The sequence below is a fragment of the Vitis riparia genome, chromosome 13 (assembly GCF_004353265.1).
Source record: "Vitis riparia cultivar Riparia Gloire de Montpellier isolate 1030 chromosome 13, EGFV_Vit.rip_1.0, whole genome shotgun sequence".
Lineage (NCBI taxonomy): Eukaryota > Viridiplantae > Streptophyta > Magnoliopsida > Vitales > Vitaceae > Vitis > Vitis riparia.
The window spans coordinates 23,620,428-23,644,029 of NC_048443.1; the positions used below are offsets into that span (position 1 = coordinate 23,620,428).

Sequence of the window (23,602 nt, forward strand, 5' to 3'; positions counted from 1 at the left end):
TCACCCTCCTCCTCCTCCTCCTCCTCCTCCTCCATCTCCGCCACCACCTCCTCCAGCACCCACACGTGCATTCCAATGACCCTCCCAGCCTCCTCCCTCCCCCTGATCTCTCCCTTCATTTTCTTCTGGGGATACTGACAAACAAATTATTGTGTTTGTTGAAGGAGGGGTGTCTCTGAAAATGACAATTATTTTTTGGAAAAGAAATGGTAAAACGATCTCATACTTCCTACCATATCAGACCCCTTCTTATCTCTTCTTTAATTGAAGGCGCAATTATACTCCATTAAGAAAAACATGACGTGCCCTTAACTTTAATACGAGTCTTGAAAGTCTCAAGTTTTATTTCCACATTTGACTCGAAGGCTTTTGAATAATGATGAACCCAAATTTGATTTCAATGTTCTTGACCTGTTTCAAACAAAGTATGAAATGTTTAACGAACTTAGTACATTTTTTCCTGCCAAGTTCCTGTTCATATTGTTCCGTACAATCATTAGAAAAATCAAATGGATTTACATTGTCGTGGGTCAAAGTTACCACAGTAGAAAAAGGCACATAATGGATGAGAGCATGTGGGAGTGGTTAACAAGGGTCAACTCACTGTTCACCAATCATCTTATCCACACTCATTTCCCAAATTTACCATGATTCTGCGTTGTGACAGTAACCGGTGACCGGTAACGAGGGAGGCATGCGGGATTAGTGACGACTGGCCCACCATAGCCGTCAGCACGTCCACGTGGAGCCCACCAGCTCAGGCCACTAATAAAGGGCAGTTTGGTCATTAAAAAAAACCAAAAATGGGGATGAACTGGGCAAATTGGACACAATTAGTGCGCGCCCATGCCTTTTGCCGACGATGTGGCGGTGGGACCCACGCGTAACGACAGGCGCGGCAGAAAATTTTGCGAGTTGGCCGTCGATTACGGAGGCAGAGGGTTGAGTGATCATCTGAAGCGTGGGATTGGAACGGGAAGTGAACCGTCGGTGGCCCTTGTGCGATGTAAACGTGTAAACCACGGTTAAGACGGCAGTACACAGCCTGGTTAAGAGGTCCCAAATTTGGAGATTAGGAGAGAGAAAATCTTGTTTGTTTCTTCGGTGGATTTAAATATAAATATAATAATTTTCATATTTTTCTGTTTTGCTTATATATGATAATATGGTGGATATAAATATATCCATCTCAGACATGCTCTGAAACTGCTGTGTTCTTGCCTCCTCCTCCTCCATTTGGTCCTTTGCTGGTTGGCTTGTTTGGGTTTTTTTCATCGGTAACATATATTCTCATATATAGCTGATACCTCTACCTTCTTATTCAGAAAGCTATGCCATTCAATGTGATGTTCCTCATCAATCACTCCATTTCAGCTCTCCTTGCTCCTCTTTAAAGGGTTCTCTTCTTTTCTGGGTTTTGCTTTCGGCATTGAGCTCACTTCACTTGTCCGCCTCATAATTCAAAATTCATTTGCATATAGTGCTGAAGCTGAAGCTGCTACCATCTGCAGAGAGGGAGGAGGTTTGAGATTGTGGAAGCAGTGAATAACGCATGTGATGTCAACAAGGACGTGAAGTGAAGAGATGGCTTGTAATCTTCAATCAGAAATGCAGGAACCCAGTATCGATACCGATAAACTTAGCTACGAAATCTTCTCAATTCTCGAAAGTAAGTTTCTCTTTGGCTACGATGACCAGAAGCTCTGGATCCCCAAACAGATCGAGACCAAGTCCGAGGTTTCTACTCCACCTCCCCCCGACAATGGCGTCTCCGCTATCAAGAATCAGAGGGGCAAAATCTGCATACTCTCCATCGACGGTGGTGGAATGCGAGGGATATTATCCGGAAGAGCCCTCGCTTATCTCGAACAAGCCCTTAAAACGAAATCAGGGAATCCTCAAGCTAGAATCGCCGACTATTTCGACGTCGCGGCCGGTGCCGGTGTCGGAGGGATTTTCACCGCCATGCTCTTTGGGACAAAGGACAATAGCCGCCCGATTTTCCAAGCGGAGGACACGTGGAAGTTCCTGGCGGAGCAGGGGAAGAGATGCTATCGTTCTTCGTCCGGTTCCAGCTCCGGCGGCGGCAGTTTCCTCCGGCGGATTCTCCGAGGTGGCTCCAGCGGCTCGGCGGCGTCCGGACTAGAGAAAGCCATGAAGGAAGCGTTCGCGGAGAACGGCCGAAGTTTGACGCTGAAAGACACGTTGAAGCCGGTGTTGATACCGTGCTACGACCTCTCCAGCTCGGCGCCGTTCCTGTTCTCCAGAGCCGACGCTCTCGAAACAGACAGCTTCGACTTCCGCCTCTGGGAGGTGTGCCGAGCCACGTCGGCCGAGCCATCCATATTCGAACCGGTCTCGATGCGGTCTGTCGACGGCCAAACCCGGTGCGTGGCGATTGACGGTGGTTTGGCCATGAGCAACCCTACCGCAGCGGCAATCACGCACGTGCTACACAACAAACAGGAGTTTCCATTCGTGCGAGGGGTGGAGGACCTTTTGGTACTTTCACTAGGAACAGGTCAGCTTCTGGAAGGAAGCTACGATTACGATCAAGTGAAGAACTGGAAAGCTAAGGACTGGGCTCGACCCATGGCTCGAATCTCCGGCGACGGTGCCGCCGATATGGTGGACCACTCGGTGGCGATGGCGTTTGGGCAGAGTCGGAGCAGTAACTACGTCCGTATTCAGGTACGCCTCCTAAGCTAACGTGCGACCAGTGCGCTGGTTTAGTCAAAACGTGCGCCTCCATTTTGGACGGCTCATGCAACTCTGCCATGGTCGTTGTGGGGCAGTAGTGGGTATGCAGCCTAATGCCCAATAGCCTCGATTTCTGTCATAATTTTCACTTTCCGGTCCATCCAAATTTTCAATTCCAAATAAATTTCATTTCAATCCCGTCCATTCAATCCCAAGCTGGATCAACAAAAAGAACAAAAAGAAAGTAATAGCTGGGGGTCTTATTTTATTTGATTTTTTTCCCAATTTTGATTCAGACAAAAACTGAAGTTTTAACCCATGATTTTGAATTATTATATATATAGAGATAATTATTAGTTTCATGCCAATTTGAATTGGGTGAGTGGTGAGAGAATGGAAATTTGTTGCTATGGGTGCTCCTTTGCAGTGGGGTGAATGGGAAAAGCAGGAGAGCTGGGGTTTGGGTTTGCCAAGTATGGGAATTTTTAGGAGTGTTTGGAAAAATGGGACTCAGATGTTGGTATTAAATGAATACGAGAGATGATGGGCTTTCTGATCCTGGCTAGCCTTACCATTAGGGCTGTTTATAGTATAAAGTATGCTCTGTCAATGTGCTGGGACCTTGTATCTGGCTTGCTATTCTTATACTGCCTTAATGTGAGCCACCTAAATTCAATAAAGTTGTGGGTTTTCCTTCCAATTGGTTTTGGTCTTCCCTTTCAATTTACGATTAAAGAGAAGGTTTCCCTCATCAATTCAATCCTTTTCTGTCTCCTTTTCCCTGTTCTTTGATGATGACCGGGCTGTGCTATTGGCACTCCACATTTCTGCTGCATGCACTTTTCCTACAATGCATTCATTTCCAAGTGAAATTGAGTGCATGAAGCATAAAGGGAAGCGTGCCCCTTTTGTCAGCTACTGTTCTAAAGCACTCACTCAAATCAGTTTGATGTAGTTAGGTTGGTCCGGAATCAGTTTTTTACCCCATTTCAAAAAAGAAAGTTCATGGATCCTGAAATGCCTGAATGTGGTCAGCATTTTGTTTTTCTTTCTTTCATTCTTTTTGTCTCTCTTAATATTGGGCCTTCCAACTTGTTGATTTAAATCAATCTTGCACAGTTATAGTCTAGATGATGTATATTCCTGATGTTTTCTTGCGAAATCATTTGAGTTCAGTAGAAGCTTAGGCAAATTGAGTTGTATCTGTTCTCTAACTACAATACTTCAATCATTTCTGGAATGACAGGCAAATGGGTCCACCTTGGGTCGTTGTGGGGCAAATATGGACACAGATCCTAGTCCTAGCAATGTAAAGATGCTAAATGGAATAGCTGAGGAAATGCTGAAGCAAAAGAATGTTGAATCAGTGCTCTTTGGAGGTAAAAGGATAGGAGAGCAGAGCAATTTCGAGAAACTCGACTGGTTTGCTGGTGAGCTTGTGCTGGAGCATCAGAGGAGGAGTTGCCGAATAGCTCCCACTGTTGCATTTAAGCAAGCTACCCCCAAATCCACCTAGGCCAACAGTAGCCTGAAGAAAAAGGGTAAGCTTGTCCCTGCTATTTCATTTCCATTTTATTTTAATTACACAAATTGATCAAGAAAACATGCCCTACATAAAGCTTGAATCCACCCTTGCTTCACTATCCTAGGCAACCTCCTTTCCTTGCATATTAAAGGCCCTGAAAAGATGGTGGTCCATCATGGACTATCAATGGTCCATTGTTGAGCTTAAGATGTTCAGTAGTATGAAAATGCTGTAGTTAATATAATCTACAGAAGATGCATTGATCAAAAGCACAGATGTTTAGAAACCACCTGATATTCTCCATGTTAAGCAAAAATCTTTTGGAAGTATTTACTATATTATTACTACTAATGTTACTGTTACCTCTGTCACATGCCCTTTGCAACTAGAATTTCTTTCTCTTAATCCCTTTGGTGGTGGTCTTAAGAGTAAAAATCATGTGGATCATAATCACGGGCAAATATTGGTATTGTCAGTTTGTGAATCTTAGTGGGCTCATCTTGTCCCTTTCTCTTTTGATTCAAAGATCAAATGTTATAACAACCAGTTGTTGTTGTTCAACATAAACTCCAAGAGACGAAATAGTTGATGTGGGGGAAGGTAACCCCACTGTTGTCGGCCCACCGACACCAATGCTTGGTAAAGAATGGGGACATTTGAGTCATTTGAGAGAAAGTTCTGCAATGGTTAGGGGGGTTGCTATGGTCATTTTGGGGGATGGGAATCAAATCATTTTGGGTGCTCCTGGATACGTATCCGTGGTCCGGAAAAGGGTGTCTCCGTGACCATGTTTTGGTTTGAGTGTGTGGACAAAGTTCATTCCTTTCCTCCTGAGCTTTGGCCTATGAAAAACCACTGACCACGACCTTTGCCTTTTACAATTTTTTGAGCACATATAACACCTGTTCCAGGTGAAGGTTTTTTTGGTAATTTGAGAATTTTTATTCACCTTTTTTAAGTATGCCCTAATGTCCCCATATGTAAGCTTCTTGTGAATCTGTGACCTGTCACCCCCATATTATTTTGGCTTCAATTTACTGAAAATTCCCCAACCTTTCTTGTTCCTAAGCAGATCTTTATGCTTACCTGTGTCTCATCTGTTGGATGGAGTGAATAAAAGAGTAACTTGACTGAAGTAAATCTTATACCCTGTTCCACCCACCTTCAACCTGTAAAGAATCAATGGATGCAATAATCAAATCATGTTTCTACATGGTGATTTGTACTGGTCAATGGAAGGATGCCAAAGAGACAGCCACGTTAGAACCATGCTCAGAGAAACCTGTAAAATAATGCTTGGGTCCTGGTTCTTGGTTCTCTTCCCAACTATATTCAACCAAAACGTGAAGTCATGTTCTTTTTTTTTTTTTTTTTTTTTTTTTGTTATAAAAGAAGAGAAAGTGAAAGCAAAACATAGCTAGGCTCAGACTTCTAAAAGGGGGTTAAAAAAAAGTGTTCCACATTGTAGCCCTGCTATCTCTTACTTTGTGCTTTAATGCCTTGATATGGGTTCAGTTGTGGTTAGAAATTTACATTGAGTCATGTGATTTTGGGCTTTTGTCTTCTTGTTCTTCTATTTCGCCCCTTACGCGGTTCACATCAGTTGTTTTTAGATCTTGTTATGTCTCATGCAGTTCACCTTATTTATACTGCTTTTGTAGTAGTCATGCCTTGGGTCATACCCATTAATTAATTCTCCTTTTAATAAATCTCAATATTGAAATCTGTCTTTTTGGAATGCAGGGGAGGCAGAACAATAAATTCAAAAAAAAAAAAAAAAAAGAAAAAGGAAAAGAGAAGAAAAGTAATATAGCAGCTTTTACTTTTGAAAGAGAAGATAGTAAAAGAAGAGGAGGAGGGTCAGGGAATTGAGTGAAAAGGACTAGTAGTGTAAAAAGGGTGGAAGATCTTTGTGGGATTCTTTGCCCGCCACAGGACAGGCATGTGGTGTCCACTCCAATTCTCTACTATGTCAAGAAACCATTAGAGAAAAGCAAATTGAGTTTGAAGGCATTGAGCTTTGAGCTTTGTCCTGTGGGGGGTCAAACAATATGAATTCGATTGGAACCTTTTAATTTGAAAGAAGTGGCTGTGGGGAAGAACTGTTCCTGATTTCCTCGGCTCCGCCTTTATTTACTTTTGGTTTCAGCCTCTTTCTTCCTTAATCAGCCTCAGCAAACTTGAATTTGGGTGGTGGGCCTACCTTGTGAAGCATCCCCATAAATATAGCCAAAGTTGAATGTCTGACCTTTGGTATTCTTTTTTATTTTTATTTTATTTCTTCAATATAGATGTGCTGGTGAAGAGATTTGAGGGTGGGTATCTTTTTTAATCAACCGACCACAGCTCCTCCTAGAAATGGGATTGATGGATGAGCCAACATGAAGAGTCTGGGTGGGACCCTTTTCCAAGAAAAGACCAATTTCATTTTTGTTTTTTAAATCTTTAGTACACAGGGTTTGGGGTCCCTGGGGGTCCTCAAATTCCAAGTGTTCTCTTTAGAAAATGTTGATGATCTCATGATTGTTTGGGGGGCAAAGAAAATTTCAGTCTTTCCCTTTCCTTTTGTAAACTTGTGTATGTTAAAAAAGGAGTAATGGTGGGTGGTGGTTGATGTTTGTGTTTTTTTTCTTGGCTGTGCTCTAGCTTTTTCATTTCCCACTGTTGACTGCTGCCCCATGATTAATGGAGGATACTTGATGGATGGCAGGTAGGTTTGAAATTTCAACATGGCATATGGGCATGCCTCTGTCATTGCCTTCAATAAACCCACTTCAAAATAGTTCACACCCTCCATCAACTCTCACTCCACTCCACTCCCATCACTATAATTTCAAAACCTCTTCAACCAACAGGAAGAAAAGACATCAAATGTTTGATTGCATACAAACCCTATTGGTAGGTTTTGGTGCCTTTGAGCTTTAAACTTCAAAATCCCTCTTGGTAGTTTTCACTTTTCCCCATCAGGGAATTTTCTTTTAACCAATGTGAATGAGAAATTGGAGAAGCCTTTGTCTCACTTACCTTTTAGTTAATGCTCAAGTTTAGCACCAAGAATGTGTGTTTTACACAAAGAGACTTTCGGTGGAGGGTGTGATTATGAATGGGCAGTTACTTCGATGCCCACAGAAGAGTGAGGCTATTGGAGATCACCCTGGGGAGGTCTTGGGCCCACTAGTAATAATGCTTTCTCTTTTTCGACCTTTTGGTGGGTGGTTGGGGTTAAACCATTTTCACATTTTCTTTTTCTTTGTTTCCAACCCTACTTTTCAAGGCATAGGAGCTTTTATGTTTCATCTGAGTCTTTCAATTCAACGCCTGCCATAAATGCAAGTCCTTCCCATAAAATGTGTGCTCTTTTTCTTTCCACCCCATTGATCAATGGATATTTGAGATTCCACACATATATCCAATGCAATCCTTTACCATGGTCCATGATGACATACCATTTCTCTTCACTCTTCACTAGTGTCATAATACCCTGTCAACTTCAACCTACAATAAGTTTATCTTTGATTCTCAAGCTATACCCTCCTCTATCACTCTTCTTTTTTTTTTTTTTTTTTTTGATTCACTTCACTTTCACTAGTGTCATAATACCATGTCAACTTCAACCTACAATAAGTTTATCTTTGATTCTCAAGCTATACCCTCCTCTATCACTCTTCTTTTTTTTTTTTTTTTTTTTGATTCTCACTTCACTTTCACTAGTGTCATAATACCATGTCAACTTCAAGCTACACCAAGTTTATCTTTGATTCTCAAGCTATACCCTCCTCCATCACTCTTTTTTTTTAAATTATATTGTTCCTAATGAAACACTTCATAAGTAATTTTTTAAGGTGGTGTTTATATTTTTATTTAATTTTAAATAATAGTGTTAAATATTAGGTTGTGTGTTTTTATAGTATTTTATTTTTATTAAGTATTAAAAAGTAAAAAAAAAATCAATATGTTATTTTTTTTATTTAAAAAAATTACATATTTTAACTTTTTTTATTTAATAAAAAATTTATAATAAGTAATAAAAAAATAAAAAAACAAACACCATTTAAAACAGGTTTATAAAGAAAATGTTTTCCAAAAAATATATATTATCAATTGTACCCTTAGTGTTTTCAAATGATAAATTATAAAAATAAATAATACATTTTTTTAATGATGATTAAGCCCCCAATGGGACACTAATCGAATAATACTTATTTGAAGCATTGTATCAAAAGACAAACATTTCCAACATAATTATAATGTATTTTGATTTAATCTCTCCAAAAACAAATTTGTCCTTTGATTTTTGTGGTCCACTTGTACTAGTAAGATATGTTATTCTGCTCATTTATAAATTTATTATACTCCAACCTTATCATCTTTCTTGTTGGGACATTTTATAACACTTTAAAATATAGTACAGAGAAAGAATCCTTTATGTTAGAAATTATTTAAAAAATGCAAACCGTCAAAAGAAATTTTAAAATTTTGTTTTCACAAAAATCAAACTGTACCACAAAAGCAATTTGCTCTAACATCAACACATCATGCCCCTGAACCCCAAGGTCAAGGATATATCTGTCATTTCTCACACGAAAGTCTAGCCCCAACAACGTTCGACTAATAATTATCATACCATCAATTATTTCGTTTTTTTTCCCTTTGTGTGTATGAATATAAAAGCATCATCATCATCAACAACCATAGAAAATTTCTCAAATGGTTAATCATAAATTTTTAAATCTAAAAATATAATATAGTTTATGGTTTTATAATTTAAAAACAAAAAATAATAAATTTACATCAAATATAAGAACTTATGCTCTCTATTTGATAATTGTTTTCGAAAACAATTTTCTTGTTGTTAACCAAAAACTATTTTTTATTTAAGAAACATAAAATATCTTTTTTTTTTTTTTTTGTTCAAGGAAGTTTTAAGAAAACAATTTTTACTTGTTTTTTTTTATGATTGTTTTAAAAAGTAAATATACAAATATGTCAAATAATTAAAAATAAAACATGATATGTATTAATTATTTTCAAAAATTGTTCTTAAAAACTATTTTTAAAAATTATTTTTGAAAATAGTTACAAAACAAATTCTTAATTTTTTCAAGAAAACACTTTCACACAGGTTATATGTTCTAAGTCTTGAAGGGCAAGTCACCCCTGCAAATCAACTTTCCAAAAATTGAAATTTGACATTAACAAAATTGGATGGCAGTATGAGGCGAGAGGCAATGCTTTTTTAAAATATGGATACCTAACAATGTTGCAAATTTGCAGGCACCCAAAAAATCCACCAAACTTTCGATTAGGGCAAAAGACAGGATAAGGTTTTTCCTGTGCTATGAGGTGAGCTCGGCGGTGCCCAACTTGGGGGACACATCCCTAATTGAACGCTGCCTTTAGTTTGAGAGTAAAATCGTACGTCGAGCTCAGTTTCATCCCTTCCGTCCCTCCCTAAAAGTTTCATTTACTTACAACCCTCTAATATTAGAGCTAAACGTCATATGTTCAATCCCAAATTTAGACTAAACCCTACTCAAAAGAAGTAAAACAAATCCCAAGCATTGCATACATTGGTGATTCCATGACAATACTAAACAATCCGTGTATATAACATATGTTTTAGATTAAAAAAAAATTAAGGTATGAAAGATGTATCTATCAAACTCCCGATGAAACGAAGGTACAAAAAAAACGATTAAGATACAAATTAACGAGACTATAAGTATAAAATAATGGTATAAAACAATAAGATCAATCGTACATGTGACACAATTTAATTGATTATACTTTTCGATAAGTACCTCTTACCCACCCAATATTGTATGCTTATGATCAAGAGAAAAAAGATCTCAGCATGAATTAAACAAGGCAATAGGGTCCTTGTATTCATGAATTAGACAAGGCAATAGAGTCCTTGTATTCCAAGCAATGGGTGGAGACCATTCTACATATTTCTGTTTTAGTATAGAATCGTAGGGTCGCCCACCTACATCTCACTCAATCAAATGGTCCTTTGCCTCTGCAACTAATTATTCTAATGACGTCTTAATAATATGAAAAGGGTACTATTTTGGTCTGCCGTGGAGGGCCTAACTTTATCTTGGAATCTACTTTACACCCTTTTGGGCCATTAGACTATTAGACTCTTCATCCCCCATTCAAACAATGACCCTTAATATTCTTTTAATATTACATAGATTATGATGTTTGGTGAATTGAGAGGTGGGCAACTTTAAAACCTAACGAAGTTCGTGATAAAGATGATGATGACGATGATAATGATAATGATAACAACTCTTGCCCTTTGTTGATTGATTCCCATCCGTGCACTTGTTTTTGGATTAAAATATTCATAGATAATGATCATTGGTACTTAATCAATGAACCTCAAAAAGGGAGAGGGGATAAGAAATCAGGAGGAAGCTGTGCACCACCACCACCACCACCACCACCCACGTATATGTCATATGATATAGTTGTGAATTCATAAGAGAAATATAATGGAACCTGACATGACCTAAATCCAAACAACCTGACCTCACAGATGATCAAGTAGGGGTTTCTTTCCTATTGCTTGTCGTGGCTGCAAACTAGATGTTTGCTTTGCAGTTAGGAATTCTCTTGGGAGGAATCAAAGATAAACCCCAAAAAACAAAAAATGAAAACAGACACATCAAGCTCTTTCACTTTCAGAAGGTGATGGGGGATGTCCACCTTTGATGGGTTCTTTTTGACATGATGCAACAAGACAGTAGAGGGCTCCTAGTCCTAGCAGTGGAATACCACACAGTGCTAACATGAGAGGCTAGTAGGGTTTGGATATTACTATAATACCAAGTCTCTTTGTGAAAAAGAAATAGTGTTATGTTGTTTATAAGCAGTAAGTATTTTTATATGGAAAAGAAGTGATAGACACTAGAAGGGGTACAAGGTGCTTTTATAAAGTGTTAAAGAGAAACATTGTGAAAGTGAAACCATGTATATTCAATCTAACAGTGTCCTGAACCTAATTATTGAAGTCTCCTTCCAAAGGGGAAAATAGGAAATGTTAGTCCTCTTAGGTTTCTAGAAAGAATTCCTACAGGAAACTAATGTAGAGCGACAGAGAACCCACCTAACTTGATTAGGGTCATATGATAAGTATAGGGCAGATGCCGCAGATCCAAATAAATATGCTATTTCCTAATGAAACTTCTGGAAGAGAGAAAGAATGAGGAAAAGATGGATAAAGCAAGAAAATCTGACTTGCTACTCAACCCTTAGTATAAATGACTTTTGAGGATGAAATTTTGAAGCTGTAACTTCAGGTTCACCATAAACAAGCTTGCTTCAGGATTTAGGAATGTTTATCGGATTAAAAAACCTAAAGTTGGAGCTTAAGTTCCCGTTGATTACAAAGTGAGGTTTAGGTGTGGGTTGGGCTTTAAAAGCAGAAAACAATTGAGGTAGGTACTACAGTTTAACTACAATAAGACTACTTGAAAAGGTTACCAAAGAAAATATATTAAGTAATCTCTAGGGAATTCTTCTCTTTCAAAGTGTGAACTAATTGGACATTTTAGATTTTAGTTACACCCAGATGTGCTAATTCACCTTGTTAGTTGTGCTTCAGAAAAGGACGTGTTTGGGTAAACCTAGACAACCAAAGTTGGACTGGCAGTGTTATGTGAGGCTTGATAGTCTATCCTGAATGGAGACCTGATCCTACCTGTGCTGGACTAAGTAACTCCTCCCCCCTCGCATTTGTCTCAAAAATACCGTACTTTATATATGAATCCAAATTCAGACATAAAACACTTTAACCATATAAGCATAAGAGAAGGGAGTTCTGGTTATGCTAAGCACACAGGATGGGCTTGTGGGTTATCTAATCTACTGAAATACAAACAAAAATATCAACCCATATGCAGCTTTCCTAAAAATCTCAGCGCCTTACCCCATTAACCAAACTGATCCTGATTTCTGCATGATTGGGATCTAAGTTCAAACTTCAACCACTAATATTTTCTTTTTCCCTTTAGTAATCACTTTTTTTTTTTTTTCTGTTTTTTAATTTTTCCAAAACACCATTCGGCACAATTTTCATGCAAAATTAGCCAGAAGCTTTCACTTATTCATCCAACATGATGAGAAGAATGTCACGTCCAAAACCACAGACCCTTGGAATCCTCAGCATGACTGTTATTTCACAGATCAAGTCTCACCTAAAAGACAGAAATGACCCAAATAAACTACTATGGGCTTGCTAATGGAAAACTGCCTCCAGGGAAAAGATAGCTCAGATCAACTAATGATCCTCAAACATCAAGCTAGACCAAACTGCAAAACTTGAAACTGATCTCACTAATACCTTAAGTTCCAATTACAACTGAATCGAATACATAAATGCCAAACATAATAAAACCTAAGCTCAATACAAATATTCATGGTGTAAAAGCGACATGTACAATTTTCAAGGTACATCTGTAACAATCAATCCAACTGAACACTCCTTATTTGTTTGGTCCTTGCCTGAAATGTGGCAAGCATTGGGGATGAGTTCAACTGCTCAGTAATGAACAAATATTGTAGTATAGCAGACATAATCAGAAGTTAAACAACATGCATCCAAATAGCGAGTGCAAAACATAGTTTCAAACATAGCTACGTCCAATTTCAAGGGTTCGGATATTTCAAATACTTAACATTCAAATGCATATAAAATCAGCAGTCATAAGTCCAAAATTATATTGAATGATCCAAATACAGAATGTGAATTCCTACAAACTTTATGACTAACCATTAGAGCAAATATTGAATCTGAAGATCATGAGAATATTAGAGCAGACTCCAAAAATCATGGTCAACTGCTGCATTAATACTTGATCTTATTTTGTATTTATGCGTTGTATGGATTGTCATTTTTGTATTATTTACTTTCCCTTAGGTTGTATTTTCTATTTTCAGATTAGAGCAACTTTTATGTCAATGAAACACGATCAATGAATACAATTAAGCTTCTTTGCAAAACCTTCTATCTAAAATTCGTTACGGTATCACAGCCTAATGCTCAAATGAGCTCCCATGGAAGATAATGGATTTACCTCAAACTCTCCCAAATCATCCGAAGTTTCTACCCTTTCAACACTTCAGTTGAAAACTGTGTCTCCCAAAAACCCTTCTCACATTTCTCTTAACATAGCAGGCCAATCCCCATTGAAACTCACTCCCTCAAATTATATTTCATAGAGGGTGCAGTTCAACTCTTTCTTGATTGGTTACAATCTCATGGGCTATCTCAATACCTCTACCTCTTGTCCTTCCGCTATTTTTAAAACAGATGGAAAAGAAACACTAAAAATCCTGACCGTGTTTCGAGGATAAGGGCAGGATCCGCTCTAAATCAATGTAATAGTTGCTTCTCTTTCCAAGAAAGTTAGTCTTATGTGGCATCAGCCAAGACTTTGCAAGATGCCTGGACCAGGCTTGCCAACATGTATGTCAAACTGTCCTGCAGCAAAATTATGAGAGTCAAAGAGAGAATTGATGCTGCACAAGCATCAAACAGCATCTTGGACTATATGCAGCATGCCAAAACTGCTGCTAACGAACTTGGTCTTATTGTTGAATCCATGGATGAAGATGATTTAATTATTGTCATGGTAAATATTCATGATCGTGAGTTTAAAGATATATATGTCTAAAATTCTTTACTAACATCTTAACAACTAGCTAGGATCAAAAGGGCAGCTCACCAGGCTCCAATGATTGATCCTGTGGGCTGAGATCTAGATTAACACACATCCAATATAGGTTTAAGGTTCAACAACTTATCCCTAGTCAACTAGGGCAAAATGTTCTAATAGTCTAATGTGATCTGAAGATCTTTAGTGTAACAACCACATGTATCAAAGTCTCAAATAAAGACACAAAATCTTCCAAAGAAAAATCAATAAATAAATGAAGTTTCAGAACAATTCAGAATGTAGCCATAATGAATGAAAGCTCACCTGCTCATTCCTCTAGCTTTATCAAGGGTCTTTAATTCATATGTGATATTTCGAAAATACTTCTGCTATAATTTGGAGTTAATCAAACACAACATATTATAAGTATCTTAACTGATTTTGATTTGTGCAAGATTCTTTAAAAAAATTAAAAAAGGCAAGAACCCTCTATTAATGTCTATATTAAGCCTCTATTGATTTTCTCCATATTCCTTAAAATTGTCTCAATTGAGCCTAAGGTCAACCAACCCAAAACCCTTAAAGAGTTTTCTTAGATCCTTTTTCACTAATTTCTAAGCCTTAAATAAATTTCAAACATGGATTTAAACCCATGCTGACTAACCTGGATCTAGAGCTAAACCCAATATTTAATTTGCATTAGTTTACATCCTCCTATAGGATTTTAATGAGCCTTCGTGTTTCCTACTTAATCACAAAACTCTTAGTATCTCTCATTTAACCTTTAATTGCTGTTAGATTCTAGCTTAGGAAAGTCCAAAAGAGTCCTTTTTTAGTTAATTAAAAATCTTTAATTAAGGTGTCGCTTGGATGACATGCACTTTTGCTGATGTTGGGATTAGTGTTTATTGTAAAATGACATGTATAGGTTATACAACAAAATTACAAGTCATATTAAATCCCAGTGAAAGAAGTAAAGGTCACAGCTATTTATTCACCTTCTATTGAGAAATTTATCGTTTTATATAGTCACTTGCTTGTACAATTTTATTTTTATTTTTTGATAACTGAGGAACCTTCCATGGCCAAACTAGTCACTTGCTTGTACATTGAGCAATACAACATTTGAAATATGATCTCTAACTTTTGAGAGATTATAACAAGAAAAGGAAAATAAATTGAAATTTCAAATCTCACTCTTACAAGTACAAAAACTTCTCATAACACTAGAATTTAGCATTGATATGAAGTCCAGAAGATTGGCAGGGTATGATGGAGAACATGCTACAAACTGCTTGTACCTTTTAAATGTGAGTGCCAGCCAGCTCAGGATCCCGGAACTCCAAGGGTTCTTGTAAAGCTGGATTGATGGGAAACAGCTCACATTGTGCATACTGTGCCATCAACTGATCCACAAGCACCAGGGCTACTGCAGCTTCCACCATTGGTACCGCTCGTGTAACGTCAGCCCCATCAAACAAAATTTAATCACTTCTTGCAGGATTTTATTTTTCAGAAAAATTAGGGTAGTGACCAAGGAGAAACAGAATAAGAACGTGTACAGGTCAGCTGCATATAATTTTATTTTAGTTTATTTTTATAACCGAGGAACTTTCCATGGCCAAGCCCTTAGGACTCTCCATGAGGACCCAAATCTCGGGGTGTTGACCACCCTACAATAACCAGCACCAGGTAAATTAAGAATATCATCAGTGACATAATTCGAACCCAGGACCATGTACCACTTATTGGGACCACACTTCCCAATGTTCATCCTGACCAACTGGGCTACCTTGGCAGGTGTCAGCTGAATATAATTTAATTCTAGCAATTACTAACCACACTAAACCGCATTACAGTTTCTCAGGCAATCTGGCAAATACCACCATAAATTACTGAACACACACACACAGAAGTCCCAGATTACCATAATGTGGCAGGTTGTGATTGGTAATTACCCGAATTATGAAAGGACAAGATGAAACATGGATAAAAAATAAAGGGCATCATTAACAAGTGAAAACTAATCAAACACAGAGGAAGGCTCAGGTAATGGATAAGAATCATCATTTAGAAACAAACCTCGTGGAACAACACATGGATCATGGCGGCCACGAGCTATTAGCTCTGTCTCTTGTTTATCTCTAGTAACAGTGTGCTGTTTCTTCTGCATGAACATTGCAGTAACATATATGATTCCTATATAATTAAGAAGAAAAAAAGGTAGCCAGGACAATCTATATATGCAAAATAAAAAACCCAAAAATTTTTAACTTCTGTACTAAAAACTTGTGTTAACCTAGGAGGCAACACAAGTCTTTGGTTCTTATGACACACAAATGGCAGGAGTGTATGAAAAAGTTTACAATACAAATTTATAAGAATCTCACCCAGGAGAGTATTAAGTCCACTATATGAGGAGTCATTAAACTTCTGTACAAAAGGCTCATGTGTTTACCAGAAGGTAGCAGAAGCTTTCGGTATTTATGACATAATATGCTGGAATGTGTGCACAAGGTTCATATCTAAATTCCTAGAGATTACCAACACTAGCATGCAAGATTAAGTCATAATAAGACATGCCCTATAAGGGACAGTAAGGTCTCCCAAACAACCCCCAGAGCAAGTCTAAATCTCATGCAATCTGGGAGGCAGGTATTCATCTCTCAGCCCTTTCGGATTAGTTATCTACACAACACATTACCAGTACATCAATGATTAGACCACAATCTCTATATGAATTGGCTGAGCTCCATTACAACCAAAGGATGCTGATTATTCTCATGAATGCATGTGTTTGTTGTCTTGTGCATGAGAGAGAGAGAGAGAGAGCTTGCTTACTCCAATTGTAGATGTTGGCTTGAAACCTATTCTTATGTTTATGATTTCCCCGTTTGATATTCCGCCCTGTTTGTCAGCAGAAACAATCTCAAGGACTGCAGATGCTTAAAAAATGGTGCATAACAAATCTAATCCCAAACACATACAAATGCTTAAAGTACATAACAAGTACCTGTATCCCACCAGAGCGATTAGTTCTTGTCCTGATTCGTCCATGTGCATCTGTGAAGAACTCATCATTATGTTCACTCCCAGTCATAAATGTACCTGCAGGAATTTCCAATGATAAATAGTTGGAAATAACAAAGAAATAATATCAAGGAAGAATGACAACATAAGATGCATATAATTGCAATTCAAATAATCAATCTAGTTATCCACCCCAAATTTAAAATTTTGGAGGAAAATATAACCAAAAAGCACCAAAAGTTTCTCTACCTGCAAAACCACTGCCAAATTCAAAGCCCTTTGTTGCAGGTAATGACAAAGCAGCTTTAGCCAACTCAGCTTCAAGTTTATCAAAGACTGGTGATCCAAGGCCCTGCAATCCAATAATCATTTGAAGAATGTTTTTTGCAAATCACAATTCACAACCAAGTATTTTCTTAATTTTGTGGTACTTAAGAAACTGTCTTCTATAATTTTCAACATCTTTGTGTGTGTGAGACAGTGAGAGAGAGAGAGAGTTCTCACACGTGGGACATTCCTCACAATGCAAGTTACAACACCACCAACAGAATCTCCCCTCACTCGAACGGCATCAATTGCAGCAATCATCTTCTCTGCATATTCAGGATCTGGGCACCTCACAATATTACTCTCTATCTGGCAATGTTCCATAGAGAGAGAACCTTAATGGGAATTCTACAATTCATCATAAGAATATAACAAAAAGGACTAAAAAAGAAAAAGAAAAAAGAAAGAAAGAAAGAAAGAAAGGTCATAAAGCAAGGAATTGGCACAACAGAGAAAGTAAAACAAAGATTTTGGATGAGTACCAGGATTGAAAGCAGTACATGACAGAAATAAGTTAAGGATAATCGTGAATAAACCTGGAAATCCAGGAATTATGCACAAAATATTACAAGGTCACATACATAGTGTTATTAAAAATAGTGTACTTCTGGTCTCTTCCAGAATCCAGATAATTTAATGACAATGGATACCAACTATGATAAAATGGTCAATTTTGCAAATACTCATGTGGACCAAACCAGGAAAAAATATGTGATATATGTAATACTTAAAGAAGTAATAAATCATAATTTTTTTATTTTTTATTTTTATCAAATTATGCATCTACACATCCCAGTTTAATAGTAGTCCAAAATCATTTTGGACATATTTGGTACAACCCAAATTTCTAAAATGACACTAACCTTCATTAAGATTGGTCTTTCACTTCTCCAGTATCTAAATGTAATCAACACATTTTGAGATGATAAAGTACCAAATGTTCCCAACATGCCTTCATTGCATGAAAATTCAAAGGCATATGTATTAGGACCTAAGATTTTTTCAGGAACCTTACGTTATTCCTATTATTTTCAAAGACTTTGAGAGAGGTTTCTATCTTTTTGACAAGTAAGGTATTATCAGATAAGCACCAAAAGGTGGGTGCAATCCATGCACACAGGATCCATTTAAGCAGGAAGCCTTAACCAGATGTGTGGTAACAGGAAAACCCAAAGAGGCCATTCCCGTCCTTGCCAGGGCAGATGCCCACCTTCTTTCGTTTCTAAAAATATTAGAAGAGGTTCCCATAATTTGGCCATCATATAGCACACTATTAGAAACCTTAAAAGCAAGGTCATTAAGCATACCTGATTGAGTGCCAGAGTTTCGTGGTCAACCAAATCCTCAGGAAGTACAACCTTGTGCACTTGAGAGACATAAGCAAGAACCTGCAGATGTTATAAAATTAAGGCAAAGACAGAAACACACAAATAAGATCCACCAGCACTTTTCTGGATGCATTGTTTCTAAAAAGTAATAGCAGCTACTATAGGCAAACATTGGCCAAAGAGGTTTCTAGAAGCAAACAATTCATCACTAAAAATTAGGGCAAAAAGAAGGAAGATGAGATGTCCTTCAAGCCAAATAAGAAGAGGAAATTACAAATTAATATCAAGGAACACCAAAATCCAAATCCCCTCGGCAAACAACTTCAAAAAATGAAGCCTTCTCACTCAGCCAACTAATCTACAATTCAGGGCTGAACAAGGTTTCCAATATAACAAGCAACTCATCTCCCTGAAGAAATCCATAATTTTGTAATCATCCTATCACCAAACACCCATCTTCCTTGAGACAAGCAAGAGAGAATAACCACCAAACCTCATTCTATTCACAGGCTATTAATCTTGAAAGTCTTCACCAGGAAAAGAAGCTTCAATCCTCATTTCACCCAAAAGAAAAATACAGGCAAAGAGAAATTAGGATTTCCCAGCTCTAATTACTTCAACAACATACAAATTGGAGAGCCAACTTATAGTCATGCAAATTCATCAGTTTAAGTCAAATCCCTTTTTTGGTCTGATGTATTTTACATTTCATAAGAATTAAAAAAATGCAATAAATAAATCCATTTGCATAATTACTGAATCAACTAATAGGAAATTAATTAAACAGGCCATAGGTTACAAATCTAAACAAACATAAACACCAAATGGACAACGGTATCCATATTAAGACACAAAAATATGCACATCACATTCTTAATATTATTCTACAGAAAAAACTAGATGCATCAAAACATAAGAACTCTATACCCATATAAGAGTTTAAAACAACTAGAAGAATAAAGAAAATAAACACCCCAGTCAGTCAAGGACATACCTCAGTTCCAGAAAAAATTTTGAGTATTTTTTTAGCAACAGCTCCAGCTGCAACTCTCCCAATGGTTTCTCTCGCTGAAGATCTACCACCACCCTACATTTTCATCCAAATTGTGGAACAACCATAAAACTACAAACTACATGAAGTCAAGTTCTCATTTTGTTTTTTTCCAGTTCCCATAATGTCATTACAATGTGAGCCCAAAATACATTACCTGCACCGACCTCACACCATACTTGAAGTCATAAGTAGCATCTGCATGTGAAGGCCTATACGCTTTTGACATTTCTGTATAATCCTGAAAATTCCAATAAAAAAATTGTTGGGATCTTCTAAACATTACATAACTGAAGAGACAAATGGTTACAAACTAAATTCAAAGCCCAAGGAAACAAGAGTGTGAAGTGAAGGAGTTTGCTCACAATTATTCAACATGCATGGTGATCAATTTCTAATGTTCTATATTAAAATGAATTCCTGTGGTAACAATTGGACATACTAATCAATATATGTACCAGTTCAACCTATATATCACATTCTCTCTTGATTTAACTTATTTGGCATCCTAAACAAGAGTGCCCTTGAGGCGTAGGTCAAGTGGTAAAGGATTGGGGAGGGTTTGTGGGAGGTTGTAAGTTCAAGTACTTAAAAAAACAAAAAAAACCAAGAAAAGAAAAGCAAATAAAAAAGGGAAGCCAAAACAAAACTAATCAAGGGCATATTGGGACATCCCAAGGAAGTGGAATGGTTCTATTGTGCCTTCCGGTCACAAATTCATCTTTGAATAGAACCATGACAATGGAATGCTTCCATTTCATCTTCGCTCACAAATTTCATCCCTGGGAATGGAATCATTTCAGAAAATGAACCCAACACCACTAATGATGGTATTAACTAAAATGATATCATTTCAATTAACCAAGATTGATTCTCTATATTCCTCCATGTCTAATGAATATAGACTGAAATTCTGCATGAAACAAAATGCAATCGCTCTAGACGCTTGCAAAAACCCAATGGATTGATTCCATTTAAGCATCCAAATGCAGAGTAGAAATTGGCAACCTAATAGGTCAAGTATTTGGAGTCCTATCTGGTGAGTGCACAGTGCATGAACACAGCCATAATATACGATTGACCAATCTTGATCATTCAAAAGTAGTTCCTTTTTTTTTTTCTCAGTTAAATTTTCAACTTTCGAACCCAATATCATAAGCTTCACAAATGGATACTCACATTTCCTCTCTGATCAGTATTAGGTACATTTACCATTATTGGTGATCCAGTAGTCATTCCTGCACATGATATATCATGCATCCATTCATTCCAAGTAAGACAAAAACATAACTTTTTAGGTGAGAAGGCCATAAAAGCAAATTCTAAATGATAAAAACAGACATCTAACCTTCAGCAACTCCAGAATATATTCGGCAAGTATCAGTCTCTTTCCTTGGTGTAGTAATTCGGCTCTGACCTGGCCTCCTAGACACAACAAAAATAAATGTAAACCCTTCAAGAAATTTGACATCAGAAGAAATCAGAATCCAGTGTTCATCAGTGAAAATTTTTGTGCACAATACTACCAGGAAATACATGTTACTCATTCTAACATGCATATACAGGAGTCGTCTTCAACTCAACAGCCAGTTTAAACATTCATTGATCAAAAACCAGACAAATTCTAACATGAAACCAAGGATAGACTTCCATCTCTAAGTCAAAGCCAAGTCCTTAAAAGTCAGTTACCTTCTATCAAGATCTATTTGCATATCAGCTTCTGTGAGGGGAAGGCGAGGAGGACATCCATCAATTATGCAACCAACACCACCTCCATGAGATTCTCCATATGTCGTAACACGGAAATATGTTCCATATGTACTCCCAGCTGCCTGTATTTCTGTTATTCAGCAAGCAAGATGTCAGAGTTGAAGTTTGAAGTTTGCAACTTCATATCAAAAGAATAGAGAAAGCATAGAAAATTTTATCCTTAAATTACAAAGTATTTCTAGGAAAAAATGTTATTCCAATTCCCATAATTTAAAACGTCTTATGGTTAAACTTGTGTTTTCTCAAAATCATAGAAACTCTTACATGGACAAATTATTAGGACAAACTTTTAGAATTTTCAATCCACCGGGCAAAAGAGATTTTGGAATCATTTCAAGTTACACATTCAATACTCTAATTATAAGTTGCAAAGAAGTAAAGAAGAATTACGCTGAAGGCCCATGGCTCTACCCCATTCATGTATCTAGTAGGATATCTTCAAATACATATATATGTTCTTCCGAATTGAAACCGAATTTGCATAATTAATATCCCTTTTATTCAAATTACTAACACTCTCCTCAGTATTCCAGTCCATCACATCCAAACGGGAAACTCTTTTGCCTCATATCTAATAAACAGATGCAAGGGAATAGCTAAGACCCCTTTAGTTGGCGGGAAAATGGGAGGGACGAACCAAAATTGAATAAACCACCTATGAACCTTGCCCAAAGTTTCAATTTTCTAATAATTGAATTGAATTTGAGATACGAAATAATAATTTATTTCATTTTCCCACACTTCCTTAGCAGCCAAACGGAGCAATAATGCAAAAACAGGGAAACGCCAAAACACTTCAATCCGAAAGATCCGGACCGAGCCCTCACAAAGCAGACCCTCAAAAGCCAAAAAAGCAGCGAGAAATGAATAAAAACTAGGGTAAAATAGCAGCGGAGACAAACCGAGAGTACGACGATGCGTCGGACGGATCGCGTACCGGACGGAGGGAAAAGAGAGCTTGCGAAGGGATCCAAAACCGGAGGCTCCATCAGTTGAGGGAGAAGTAAGGAAAGGCTTGGAAGAGAGGGAAGACGCCATTGGAAAGACGGGCAGGCGAAGAGAGAAAACCAGGTAGGTGCAATACTAGGCAGCGCGGGGGTGGGTGGTTGGGGCCTGGGAGTGGCTATTTATATTTATATCCAAGAAAGTAACAGTATGACCACCAAGCCCACCCTCACCTACCCTCCACGTTTCTATGGTACTGCCTTTTTTTTTTTTTTTTTTTTTTTGGTGCCTTGTTTCCAGTTTTGGGTTTGAATTTCGGCGAAGCTGCAAAGCGTGGTTGTTGGCTGTGGCGGACGTAACAGCCGTCTGGTGATGAAGTAGGTCGCCGCATCTAATTTTTTTGGTCTTGTGGATTATTACCATTTCACCATCACGTATGGCGAATTTCTCCCTTATTTATATGTTTGTATTTAAATAAATAAAAACAATGCAAAATGCAATTACTTTTTTTTTTATATAACTAAAAATAACTTTAATTATGTTGCTATATCAATAAATTATTTTTAACTAAATAAAAAAAATCGAATATTTTTACTTTTTCATTTAGCAAAAAAAATAAACACTACCTAACACTTTTTACATAAAAATTTTAAATCTAAAAATATCAATTTTTAATACATATTTAAATTATTTGTTATTCTCTTTCACATTTATTTTCTACCTTTTTCTTTAAATTTTTTTCCTTAACAATAAATCCTAAGACTATGTTTGGTTCTCCCAAAATTTGAGAGTAAATGTCAAGAAAATAAAAAAAAATTAAAATTTAATAAATTATTTTTATTTGTCACTTTAAACTTATTTTACTCATTATTATAAAAATTAAATAATTTAAAAACAGATAAGTTTCTAACTAGCTTTTCTTATATTTGTTTTTTAAAAAATATTTTTCATAGGATATTCAATACATGAAAATTTAATCATTTTCTTTAACATTTTTTTTCATTCCACTTGATGAGAACTAAACATAATTTAAAGCAAAGTATTTTTTTCCAATCTTATTTGTTAATAAAAAAGTATTTGAGATAAGTTAAAAGCTAATTCAAAAAAAAATTTAACATTTTTTTAATCTATACACTAATAGTATGTTTGTACTATATGAATGTATTTTTGGGGATTATGATTTATATATAATTTGAAAAAGAGTTGTTACAAAAATGGTTTAAAAAAAATAGTTAGGAATAATTTAGAAGTAAAATTTAAA

General features: G+C 36.9%; 2 protein-coding genes and 1 pseudogene across 5 annotated transcripts; 1 reads left to right on the top strand and 2 right to left on the bottom strand.

The window, feature by feature from the left end:
- The first annotated feature begins 1,159 nt into the window (after positions 1–1,159).
- On the top strand, positions 1,160–6,852 carry LOC117928868 (patatin-like protein 6). 2 transcript variants are annotated; one of them, XM_034848938.1, is made up of 3 exons: positions 1,160–2,691; positions 3,947–4,241; positions 5,298–5,772. In XM_034848938.1, exons 1-2 carry the CDS (start codon positions 1,585–1,587, stop codon positions 4,214–4,216), a joined length of 1,377 nt encoding a protein of 458 aa, XP_034704829.1. In that variant the 5' UTR covers positions 1,160–1,584; the 3' UTR covers positions 4,217–4,241; positions 5,298–5,772. The 2 variants fall into 2 exon arrangements, with proteins under 2 accessions (XP_034704829.1, XP_034704828.1); XM_034848937.1 differs by lacking the exon at positions 5,298–5,772 and adding an exon at positions 5,969–6,852 and having other exon boundaries at positions 1,161–2,691.
- A 5,683-nt stretch (positions 6,853–12,535) lies between these two features.
- LOC117928870 (chorismate synthase 1, chloroplastic-like) lies at positions 12,536–22,567 on the bottom strand. Of its 3 annotated transcripts, none has more exons than XM_034848940.1 (14): positions 22,299–22,567; positions 21,316–21,466; positions 20,975–21,051; positions 20,806–20,864; positions 19,784–19,867; positions 19,570–19,662; positions 18,555–18,635; positions 17,425–17,556; positions 17,170–17,272; positions 16,904–16,998; positions 16,732–16,797; positions 15,973–16,057; positions 15,192–15,343; positions 12,536–12,736 (listed from the first exon to the last, which is right to left on the bottom strand). In XM_034848940.1, the coding sequence occupies exons 1-13, from the start codon at positions 22,432–22,434 to the stop codon at positions 15,195–15,197; spliced, it is 1,311 nt and encodes a 436-aa protein (XP_034704831.1). In that variant the 5' UTR covers positions 22,435–22,567; the 3' UTR covers positions 12,536–12,736; positions 15,192–15,194. The 3 variants fall into 3 exon arrangements, with proteins under 3 accessions (XP_034704831.1, XP_034704832.1, XP_034704830.1); XM_034848941.1 differs by lacking the exon at positions 12,536–12,736 and adding an exon at positions 13,372–14,276; XM_034848939.1 differs by lacking the exon at positions 12,536–12,736 and having other exon boundaries at positions 14,856–15,343; positions 22,299–22,566.
- On the bottom strand, positions 18,337–18,479 carry LOC117929410 (annotated as a pseudogene).
- Positions 22,568–23,602: the final 1,035 nt, after the last annotated feature.

Excerpts from the sequence above, each read along its gene's own strand:
- LOC117928868 (XM_034848938.1), top strand. The coding sequence starts at position 1,585 with ATGGCTTGTAATCTTCAATCAGAAATGCAGGAACCCAGTATCGATACC. Across the intron at positions 2,692-3,946 it reads GTAACTACGTCCGTATTCAG|GCAAATGGGTCCACCTTGGG; the intron begins GTACGCCTCCTA and ends CTGGAATGACAG.
- LOC117928870 (XM_034848940.1), bottom strand. The coding sequence starts at position 22,434 with ATGGCGTCTTCCCTCTCTTCCAAGCCTTTCCTTACTTCTCCCTCAACT. Across the intron at positions 21,052-21,315 it reads CAAATAGATCTTGATAGAAG|GAGGCCAGGTCAGAGCCGAA; the intron begins GTAACTGACTTT and ends TGTTGTGTCTAG. Across the intron at positions 20,865-20,974 it reads ATATTCTGGAGTTGCTGAAG|GAATGACTACTGGATCACCA; the intron begins GTTAGATGTCTG and ends TATCATGTGCAG.